This window comes from Berghia stephanieae, chromosome 2 (assembly GCF_034508935.2).
Source record: "Berghia stephanieae isolate SIO BIC M18660-M18661 chromosome 2, UCSD_Bste_1.3, whole genome shotgun sequence".
NCBI lineage: Eukaryota > Metazoa > Mollusca > Gastropoda > Nudibranchia > Aeolidiidae > Berghia > Berghia stephanieae.
The window spans coordinates 44,638,596-44,651,148 of NC_088361.1; the positions used below are offsets into that span (position 1 = coordinate 44,638,596).

Genomic DNA, 12,553 nt, shown 5'->3' on the forward strand with positions numbered 1-12,553 from the left:
CGCCGAGCGAGGCTTGAGCCCAGGACTTTCCGATCCAAAAGACCATATAGCCGCACATACATAACAAGACGTTTTTTGTTTATTGGTTTGTTTTGTTGGGTTTTTTTTTCAGGTAAACTTAATGTTTCTATTAAACATAATCCGGGTATTGGTGATGAAGTTACGGGATCCGAACACCAATGAGGTGAATCGAGTGAGGTGAGTATTAAATATTTGATTTTAAATTTCATTGTGTTACTGCCATTATTGGGTCTTACCACCATTTATTATTATTATTATTATTTATTATTATTATTATTATTATTATTATTATTATTATTATTATTATTATTATTATTATTATTATTATTATTATTATTATTATTGTATGTACGTGTTCAAGTTGCATTATAATGAATCGGGAATCATTATTATCATGAATTGCCGAGGGAAGAAAGAAAAAACCGCATATCCAACAGTTTAGGATCAGCAAAGTGAAATACGTAACATGGTCTCTTTGTTTTGTTTTGTTTTTCTATTCGAATCTAAAAACTAAAACACATTTTATTATCCCAATTACATTTTAAATGGACACGGGTAATGCTTTAAAAAAATAAATATTCCTCAATTCTGTAATGCATGGAAGCAACACATGAAGTCGACGTGTACTTATATGCAGGTCGGATCACCCAATAAATTGTTATGGGCTCGTTGGTGTAATGGGAATAGTCTCAAACCAACGCAAAATATTGTCCATTACAAAAATGTTAAATCAAGCCCATAAAATCGCGTTCGATTATTAGACCTTCAAATATATGCACATTGCAGGAGAGCCTTTTTGAATGAAGACATCTACGATCTGGGCACGCCATCATTAAAAGTTGATCTATTCCGTTGTGCGAAACATAGTCAAACGATTTTCAACATTAAATGGAGTCGAAGACGGGTCCTTTGCCCTTTTCAGCAAACTGCCAATTTTGCCATTTGGTCCTTTATATGAAACTTAAAAAACACATGTAAATATCATTTCAGCATATATTGTTTTGTCATCATTGCTACGGTTTATATATTATTAGTATTATTATTATTATTATTAATAGTAGTAGTAGTAGTAGTAGTAGTAGTAGTAGTAGTAGTAGTAGTAGTAGTAGTAGTAGTAGTAGTAGTAGTAGTAGTAGTAGTAGTAGTAGTAGTAGTAGTAGTAGTATCATCACCATCATCATCATCATCATCATCATCATCATCATCATCATCATCATCATCATCATCATCATCATCATAATCATCATCATTATTATTATTATTATTATTATTATTATTATTATTATTATTATTATTATTATTATTATTATTATTATTAATTATTATTATTATCATTATTATTATTATTATTACTATTATTATTACTACTACTACTACTACTACTACTACTACTACTACTACTACTATTACTACTATATTGGTATTATTGTTATTGTCATTATCATCATTATCATCATCATCATTGCTATTTTATTTTGCAGGAAAGCTGTGAAGGCAGCCATTGTGTTACTGCCATTACTGGGTCTTACTAACTTTGTCATTATGCTGGAACCGGATGGAAAAGACACCAACAAATTCGTAGTTTACAGTTTCTCCTCCTCTTTCCTCATTATGTTTGAGGGCTTTTTCATCTCACTACTCTACTGTTTCCTTAATGGAGAGGTAAGATCTTTTTTTTTTGTGTGTGTGTGTGTGTGTAATATCATTTCATCTACAATAAAATTCCTTTCATTCATCCCCAAGGGGTAATTTGTCGTTTGGGTCTACTCCAATGGAAGACGGGAATAACCCAGGCGTCAGCCACAGTGCAGGACCGCAAAATGAGCTAAGGCGAGTTGACTTGCTAAAGGTCATACAGCGTGACTCTTTACCTTTAGAGTACAAAGCTGAGACTATACCCACGCTGTACCATTATTTTGGTCTATAGATACAGATGAACACGCTGATAGACGAATTTCACCAATTATCATCAAGGCTCCTTATTATTTTTTCAAAAGTTAAAAGCTTTAATATATTTTTTGGGGTCCAGATATCTCATTTCCTAGAGCACTCGCTTCACACACAAAGGGACTGAGATCGATCCCGGGTGAAGTCGAGATTTTTTTCTGACTCCCCGCTCCACCCAGCAGTAATTGGGTTGCTGGGTCTGTTATATCTGGTTGATCGTACTCTGCGATAGACGATCGTCCTATCTAAAGGGTAGCAAGCAATTGCTGTTGTTCGTGCCACGCTATACAAACCGGGATAAACTCCGGCTCCATGATTCTAATGGCTACGAGAGCGTTAATATCGTATAAAGACCTGTGTTGTGTATTTTCCAGTGGTGGCTTGCGTAGGCTATGTTCTGCCATTCGAACTCAAAACAGCTCACCAAATGGGAGGAACTTCACATATTATTACTGGCATACTGTCTAATTTTAGGCGACACAAAGCCATTTGATGCTGCTATCAGGGTCAATGAGCCTCATTCACCCAATTTTAATTGACTATGCCTGTCACTTATAATTTGTCAACCGTTTTAATCAGTTAACTGCCGTACTCTGGAAAAACACGTATTTAAAACTTTGGCCAGAAAACTCGTCCTTCAAATATCGGTCGATTTAAGTGACCCTTATCTTGGCAAAATCTCTCAAACCTGGGACTGCGAAGTTCCAGGTTTGAAGGAGTATGCCAAGATGAGTGTCATTTAAATCGATCGATATTTCATAGACAAGTTTTCTGGACAAATCTTTAAATACGTGTTTTTTCCAGGGGACGGCAGTTAACTGATAACTTGCTGAAAGCAATGAATCATGAATATGTTACCCATAACCTCAGCTGGAAATTCTAAATACCGTAAAAATCGGGGCGTTCATTGATCTATGCTTGATAGGCGCTAGATGAATCGTTGTGTAACAAAGTAAAAACAACAGTTAGCGTTGGTAGTGAGCGGATTGATGACAATGGTCGCAAACTATGGGTCGAAGTTTACGGCCCGTTTCTTACGTTGCGTCATGGCTATTCTGCTGTCCTGCTCTGAAAAAAAGACACAGTCTAAACATTTTGGCTGGAAAACTCGTCATTCACGTATTGATCGATTAAAATAATCCTCATCTTGTCAAAAACTCTCAAACCTAGGATTTCTTAAAGTCTCAAGCTTTTTTTTTTAACTTTACAAGATGAGGGTCATTTTTCTGGCCAAAATTTCAAATATGTGTGTTTTATTTTTCAAAGTAAGACAATATTGGCAGAGGGGCTATGTGGTCTATGTGGGCTATGACACTCGCTTTCGGATCGGAAGGTCCCGAGTTCGAGCCTCGCTCGGAGCATAGTTGGGTCCTTGAAAAAGCTCACATTCTCTCATCGTACTCAGGTGTAAAATGAGTACCTGGCCGTTAACAGCGTTGTCTCTGTCGGAAAAAAATTGTAATATCGCCTAACAGGCGTCATTTCTCGTTCTACATGTTACATGTTGCTGTTTGTCAGGGACCCCTTGTAAAGCGCGTTGAGCACATTTAGTGGATATCGCGCTATATAAAAGCTAATTTTTTTAGGAAGCAAGGAGAACTATCTACTTTAACAAATATAATTTGAATTTGGTTCCTGTGGACTGATTAGTGAATAAACTAAGTATTTAAAAACTCATTGATCGAACATTGATCGTCATTTTTTTTTAGGTATAATTATCCTAACGGACCAACACTTGTATCATTTAACTTTACCTATAACTATTTTTCTACTCAGATTATATCATCGCAGTGCCCATCCATTTTTATCGGATTTGAATTTTTCCATCTCTACTCTTGATTTCTATTATATTTTGCTCCCAAAATGATTTCAACGACAACTGGTTGGAACACTTTTTTTTTGTATTGAATTTTTTATTTCTCTTTTTCACAACTGAAGCTAAAACTCTGTAGATAGTACAAAATCCAGCGAAAACCAAACCAAACGCATTTTGAAAGCTTTCTTATTCAATTTGTGTTGTTTGAATTTTCAGATAGAGTGTTCCGATTTCTCATCACTAGTCTTATGGCAAAATTTTGAAATCCTTTTATGAGACAGTTTCTATTCTTATCATCTGTCTTATCATAATTAGATGGTAAGATAAAACTGTTTCTGAGATGGACAAATTTAAATGTTTCACATATCGAGATTTCCAGGTCCAGATTAGAGGTTTGTCAGTCGACTACCCTGTACAACATTGACACAAAACGTGATACGAAAAGCTTTCAATTCTGAATTAGCATATCTTGTACTTTGTATTTGCGATAATATTTTTTTCTTGGAAAACCATTAACAAAAAGGGGTTTATTTTCCTCAGGAAATGATTGGCATGGTTTTCCTTTGAGAAACGTTCGTGGGCGTTTTTAATGGAAAATCAATAGCAATATTTTCTCTTGGGAAATCATTTACAACGTTCTATTGTCTGCAAATAATTTCAATAGTTTTATTTAAGAAGTTCAAAATGAATTGTAATCATTTTTTTAACATTCCCATGTTTAACATGTGATAATTTGATAACATCTGGTGCTCACGACCCATTCCATAGGTTCAGGGCGCACTTCGACGCTTATTCGTGCGTCATACAACGTTTGCGACAGACATTTCCGCAGCAGCATGGCGAACGATGACCTTAAAGGTACATCATGACTTGCCTAGCTGTGTGACCCCTCCATGCATGAAGTTACAAGAATTTGTTGTCCTGTGTATTCGCCGGACACGCCATTTTTGCTCCACTGCCCGATACCGAAACCCCATTTTGCTTCCATTAGATAGATGCTTTGGAGGATTGATGATTTTTAAAAATTTTATTTATTTATTTTCTTTTTTGTTATTTTAAAAATACCTCGCGTCTCATCTCCAATCTTCATCTTCAATTTACTTTTGTTTCTGCCTTTAACATGATTTGATTTTGTTATCTCTGTATTTCAAAATATATCGACAGTTTAAAGCAGAATTTTTCTGATTTATGAAAAAATCATCACTTTAAACAATGGCGCTTATTTGGGCAAAAAATTGAAAACATTGTTTGGATCTTTAAATAAAACAAAATAAGCAAATGAATAAACTTGTAATCAGGCCTGATTAATAAGGATCTACCGACTGCTTTTAATTGTGATGTTTGTAAATTAAGCAAATAATTGGCGTTCTTATAAAATCCAATTTAAACTGAATGATAAATAATTTCAAAATTATGATCTTTCCTCCAAGCATTGTACCTCGTTTTTATTATGGTATGGTTTTACAATATGCTATCCGCTTGCGTCCTTAGGAGTTTATTCTTGTTTTATTATATACTTGTTTTGTTTTTTGTAATTTTTTTTTGTAATTTGTTCCCATATAATTATTACGCACAAACTCATACCTTTTAGAAATCTTCATCATTATTCATTTATTTGTATGCTTGCAAATTAATGTTCGTACTCAATACTATAATCTCATATTGATGTGTTGTTTTGAACTTTGATTTATGTTTCATACATTTAACGCACATAATGGATTTAAAAATACAATCTATTTATTTTTACCTAAACCTTTTTTTCCTCGAAGTGTAGGCAATACGTTGTTTTTTTTTCTGGGCGCACATATTATGTGAATATCTATCCACATGTGTTCTATTTCCAAACCGATCACTTTCATATTATGCATCTCTTTTGTTCCAAACTAAGACAGTAATCACACCGTTCTATTTATGTTTTGATTCCATTGGTTGACAATCATTTGAATCCTCTTCATCTTTGGTAACTCCTGCCCTCCCATTTGCTCCTTTTCACTCGGTGCCTTCCCACCCACTGCGGCTTTCCGCCCTCAAATTATATATACCCGTCCATCTTCCAATTTCCATCCCTCACTTTTTGGCGTTCACCCTCCCACATCCTCCTCCTCCTTTTATGCCTTATGCCCTCCACTGTGTCTAACCAATTCACCTTAACCTGCTTTCCCTATTTTGACCTTTATCTATACCAACTCAAGAACCTTCGTTTCTTCACACCCTCATCACAGTAAAGTACTTCCACCACACCTCACATCTCCTCTGTTCACTCAAAGTGTGTTTCATCGTTATTCCTTAATATGACTTTACAAGTGTGTCAGTAAAAGCTAGAAAGTCCCCTGCCATTCTCAGGTTCGCCAAACAATCCGACGGCAGTGGGACAGGTACCACCAACACCGCCTCATCCACAGCTCAAGCATGCGGAAGATGAGTCGCTCCTTCAGCATATTTACCTCGTTCACAGAGGTACCCCAAAGTTCCACCTCCAATGGAAAGGTATAAAAAAGATGACGTCATCACAATCACACAATCACACAATCACTACTAATATCATTCGACAACAAAGGGTACTTAAGTAGCTTAACCAGTAATTGACGTACTCTGGAAAGATACGTATTTAAAGATTTGGGCAGAAAACTCACCCTTCAAATATTAATCGATTTAAATGATCCCCACCTTGACAAAAACCCTCAAAATTGGGACCTCGGGAAGTTTTAATGGTTTAGACTGTTAAAGTTCCTTACTTTCGTATTCATCTTAAAGGATTTGGCAAATATATGAAAAATGGTATTGCTTTTTAAAAAAACACGAAATGCGCGCGCTTATGATAACGAAATCAAACTGAGAAAACATCTGTTTGGTTTAATCAACGTCAGTTTTTAAAAAGGCCAATGATACCAACATCTTTTTAAATAATCATTTTATCGTTTTTATTATATTCTATCTTGTTTGTCCATGTTGTCACTTATCAACGTTGTTTGTAGATTCCATGTAGTTCATCATGTGCAAAAATCCGCCATTCGTTTGCATGATTGCCAAGTAGCTAGTTTTGGCGTGTCCAATTTTTTTTTCTCTATTCAACTTCAGGTAAAAATATTTTTTTTCTATCTTTTTATTGCCGGATAAAGAATTTGAAATTGCTAAAATATCTAGCAAAAATTCCAGTGTCAGGTTTGCACAGTGTCTAAATGTGTTATCAAATCAAAATTCCAAATGCCTGTAACATTTGTGTGCTTATTTATATCGTCAAAAATGCAGCTTAGCAAGTAAAATTTTTGAATACAACAATGTATTGATAGAAAAGCATCATTTATGATTATCAACAGTAACAAAAGAGTATAATGTAACAGCCAAATTCAACATTCTATGTTGAGTGTTTGTCCTGATCTGTAGCCAGACCTCTTTGACAAACACCAACCACCTTCAAATAATTCAAATATAAAAAAGTCGGTTTCTTCCAAAATTCATCAAAATACAGCGGTAAATTCAGAATGAATTAATCGCCCATTGAAGATAATGAAGCAGCATAAATGCTTTAAATAAATTTTATGTTCGTAGCATCATGTTAAATTTTGATTTTTAAAAAAACAATCCAAGTTGCACATACCCCATAAATATCGGATTACCATAGCGTTAGTTGTATCCACGTGAATTGTACCAAACCCGTAGAAACTAGTATGCACATGTAAACATAAAACATATGTTTTTGTTTCTCTATTCTTTAATATCCCAATTTGTTATAGGATAATGACTTTAGGAAACACTTCGTAGGTACAATAGTTTGAATCTCAAAATGTAAAACATGGGTAAATTTCTCATTCTCTCACTTATTTGTTTTAAATTCGTGAGCGTAAAATCACGCCCTCTTTCTCAAAATAGTGAGACGGGTAAAAGTTGTAATAAAGTTTGATTTTATTCAAACACCAATTTTAAGATAAGGTAACGTTTCTGCTACATGGGTAATTCTAGGTCTTAAATGGAAAATAATACATCACTATCTTGTACGACTTGATTGATACGTTATTTGGTGAATGTCAATTACCTCTTCCTACCATACAATACATTAAAAGGGGTCAAACGCCGGATCTGTCATCACGTATGTACATATAAATCAGCACAAACTGTTTTCCTTAAAAACTAAAATATTTGTCAAAATTTGCATGAAAATACTGTTAAAATTCCAGAAAATTGTTTGTGAGGTTCTTTCAAAAATGGACATATAAATTGCAACTTTTTAAAGAATCATATATAATATTAATCAAAACTCGTACGCCAGCGGCATTTGTTTGCTTTTTCCTTGTATTTTTTCTTTTTTTTTTTAAATTTAAATTTGTTACGGTTTTTCTTTTTTGGTTAACGCAATAAAAAGTTGAAGAATGTGATTGAATTCATGGCACGTGATACCATAATAGCGACTTTCAAGTAGGTGGTTAGCTGTTTAAAAATAAAAAAGAATTGGTAATGATTGGTGCTCTGTATTTAATTATGCAATTAATTTGGGAGCTTTTTTTATTTCAGATGTTTTGGGTTTTAACGTTGATGAAATATTTAAAGAGATTTTAAAACTTTAGCCTTCATTCAATCCAAGTTAGAAATAAGTACCTTAATTATTGGCATATTTGTGGAATATTCTGTGCTCACCTGACACTTGATATGGTTTGAATATAAATACCTTGCTGACTATCACTTATTTATTTCTGATCATGCTGTGGAAAGAAGAATTAGGAAGAGGATGAGGAGGAGGTGGAGGAGAAGGAGGAGGAGGAGGGAGTTGAAGAGAAAGAAGAAGGAGAAGGAAGAGGAGGGAATTGAAGAAGAAGAAGAAGAAGAAGAAGAAGAAGAAGAAGAAGAAGAAGAAGAAGAAGAAGAAGAAGAAGAAGAAGAAGAAGAAGAAGAAGAAGAAGAAGAAGAAGACAGCTTATTCATTGATTATGAAGTATATGATATTTTCTATGTTAAAAACCAATGAAATCGCACCATTTCAAAATCGTAACTATCTTTGCGTTTTTGATTTTCCAGAAAAATAATGGGACGACCGTGGCAGGACGAAATTCCATGAACGGGATGTCCAGACCTCCACCTCCCTCATACTGTAACATTTTCAAGAAGAAGAGTGAAAGGAGGAGGAGTTATCAGGAAACCCTTTCCCTTGGACCTGTCTCCGGGTTCGAATCACCCCCTCCACCTTACTACACAGCACCTTCAGCACCTAGTCCGGATTGTAAATCAGAAATCGTGATGGAGGATAACATGTGATGCTTTGGTTCACATAATTTGTTTTTCATAGTAATCAATCTTTTTCTACGTCCGTGTGGTTTCGTTCAGTTGTAAATGGATTCACGTGACAATTCCGTTTCACGCGGTTTGATACAAATTACATTTACAAGAACAAGGAACAAAATTTCAATATAACATCATAACGTGTCAAATGTGTTGGGGGAAAAATCAACTGTCCCAGTGAATGAAACTTGGAACGAAGGTAACTGGTAGGATATCATAAAATGAATACCAGTAGAGGGGGCCATACACGAGTCTCTTATCAGTGATCAAAGATGGATTTTAGACTGGCGTGAACCAAAAAAAAACATTAAAACAATAAATAAATCTGAATCTATGTCGGTTTAAATTCCTGAAGATTCATTGGTGACACACTCTGATTCGTGTTAAGAGCATCTTGGAATCGATTTGGAATTGCCTGGACTGGATAGTGATTACGACAATTAAAATGTTGCGTATCATATCGATTTGTTTTTTTATGAGAAGGAAGAGTAGCCAAATTCTCAATTCCCAAGTCAAAAGAAGGTGGCTCAGGATTCCACATACGAAAAACCTGTCTCAAATTACATTATACTTTTTTCAGAATATCTCAAATACTATAAATAATATATCTCATCACTGCCGTACTCTTTAAAAAAAACTCGTATTTAAAATTTTGGCCAGAAAGATTGTCTTCAAATATCGATCGATTAAAATGACACTCATCTTGGCAGACAATCTCAAACCATGGACTTTGCGAAGTCCCAGGTTTGAGAGGGTTTTTTTAAAAACCAAAATGCGGATCATTTTAATCGATTGATATTTCAAGGACGAGTTTTCTGGCCAGAAATTTAAGTATGTGTTCATTTTCCAGAGTGAGGCAGATTACAAGATGAACTCAATTTGCTCATGTTTATTTTATGTTGTAACGTAATTTAACTGATGCGATATTTTAATCTTATGTCAAATATTTTAATATCAAAATACAAAGTTACTATCAATTTTATACATTGCCATTGTCATAATTCCATCACTTTGTGATTTGTATTTTTGAAAATGTCTTTATTATGCTGGAATTGTGGGTAAAATTGTGAATTATACGGATTGCCAGCATTTATTTAGAATTTAGCAGTTAACAGTTATTGTTACACCCTTTTTAGTAATGATAAAGAGCAATCGCTAGGTTCCTTTCTTGGCCCATAAATGTACACCTGCATATTGGAACCGTAGCAAAGAGGGATACTACTTGTTTGAGGCCTTGAACTTTCGTGACACAGATTGCAGACGACAAACTAAAAGAAATAATCGATGATTATTTACGATCCAATTTTTGACCTTTATTGGATTTTCGGTGGGGGGGCTATCTCCGAGGTTATGAAATATTCAATTTTGGTCAAAAACTGTATTATAACACCCCAGTTGTACAATTTTCTATAAAATCATCGTTAAAGTCAATATATAACAGTTGTTTTTCCATATTGGAAATGTTTTTGGAATAATGGTTTATAGGGTTGACTTTCTATTTATTTTTTGTGTTTGTTTTTTGTTGTTTTTTTTAATCTTTGATTTTTTTAAATTTCATTTGTTTGTGTTGTTTCTTTTTTTTTTTTTTTTTGTTATTTTTCATTTGTGTGTTTGTCTTTTGTTTTGTCTTTATATAATTTTTTTCATATTTCAAATTCATTTACTTTTTCTTTTAATGTTGTCTCTTTGTTTTTCTTGTAATGAATACCTCTTTTGTTGCCATTTGAACATCAACAATGATTACACAAATCTATATATTAACAAGTCATGAATAGCTGAGTTGCTACGGCTGAAATTAACATACAATTTTATTTCTCAATACTACTATAGTCTATGTCTTGTTTTAGATTTCAAATATTTGGAAAATACATAACGTTTTCGACATGTAATAAAGATACCATTTTATTTTGTGATTGATAGCACCGCCATGTTTGCCTACCATATTATATAAAACATCTCTCATCAGAACAATCCCGGTAACGTTGTTATCAAGAATGAAATTAACTCTCTCCTTAACGAACATTTTCAGGATTTTTCCAAAATGTCGCAGCTATTCAGCACAAAAATTAATTTCTTTACACTTTAACTCAGAAGCAAAAAGAATGTACTATACATAATTTTTTGCAGAAAAACAAGCTTTACAAAACAGCATCAAGTTCTTATGGCTAGAACAAAGATTTTTCTCCAATTTTTTTGATTTACAAAATATATCTGAAACATAAAAATGTTCATTGAATCGTAACGAAGGTGACGCTAATCCGGTAGTTGGTAAGGAGAGGGTTAAACTCCAATCATGTTTTATCATCACATTCTTAACTGAGAATATTTTATAATCAAATCGTTCCTTAATCATAATCTAACAATGCTATCAGTGTATATAGTCCGTCCAAAACACAATTTATTTGTCACCATAAAGCACTGAATTATAAAAATTAGCATAAAATCTTATTATGTTACGGCCTGAATTAAGATAATAAAGGAAAGTTCTTATCAGTTAATTAAAAATGATTAAAATCATTATTAAACAATGATAATAATAATAATAATGATAATAATAATAATAATAATAATAATAATAATAATAATAATAATAATAATAATAATAATAATAATAATAATAATAATAATAATAATAATAATGATAATAATATAGCACTTGTATAGCTCATAATTATGGCTAGGTCAAGTTCTATGCGCTTCACACTTACAAGAATGACAATCTAAAATATGACTAACGTGTGCACACACACACACGCACACTTACACACACACACACACACACACACACACCTATACACACATACACAAACAAACACACTTTCAGTTATTATTCAAAAGAAGAAAAAAAAATTTAAACATTAATATCAAATAAATGTGAAAATTGACAGAGACTTAGAAATATGTTTTGTAAAAAAAAAAAGTTATGTTTAAGCTTAGAACTAAAATAATAGAAAAAAAATATTTCCAATATTCAAGTCAGGTTATGAGATTTGTTGGTTTAATGTTTGAGACTTGCTGTTAACTTGGAGTCACTTTAATCAATTGAGATATGAATTTAAAGTTTTCTTGCCAAAACGATTTTTAAAAAGACGTCCCGATGTTTTCTCAGTAAAATACCAGTTCTTTAAATTTAAGCATTTTAAAAGCAGCCTGCCAATTTAGACAAAATATAGAGCAAATAAAAGAGTAAAGTTTCTTTTTTGTTGACAGATTATTTGTGTGGAAGACATGAACTGCAAATCCTGCCAAATTAAATTTAGACTGACCATGGCTAACATTACCTGTTCAAGCTTGATGTATGAAAGATTGTCATATTATTATAGAGAACTGAGTTTTTAATTTTCTGACTATTTACATACAATTGATGCAATATTAACACTTTCTTTGTACAACACGTATCTAAATTTAGACATCAATTTTTTCTTAAAGTTATTAAAATTGAGTTTGTTGATTGTTAATATATTACATTTAGCGTTAAAAGAAATCCCCGATTTCCAA

General features: G+C 33.2%; 1 protein-coding gene across 2 annotated transcripts in view; it reads left to right on the forward strand.

Annotated features, from left to right (window-relative positions):
• The window catches only part of LOC144964952 (PDF receptor-like), a 265,877-nt gene extending 253,978 nt beyond the window's left edge, over positions 1-11,899 (forward strand). For both annotated transcript variants that reach the window (XM_078899765.1, XM_078899764.1), the window contains exons 11-14: positions 113-198; positions 1,503-1,683; positions 6,128-6,271; positions 8,795-11,899. In XM_078899765.1, the coding sequence (XP_078755891.1) occupies positions 113-198; positions 1,503-1,683; positions 6,128-6,271; positions 8,795-9,031 (648 nt within the window). In that variant the 3' untranslated portion in view covers positions 9,032-11,899. The remainder of the gene's footprint in view (positions 1-112; positions 199-1,502; positions 1,684-6,127; positions 6,272-8,794) is intronic.
• Positions 11,900-12,553: the final 654 nt, after the last annotated feature.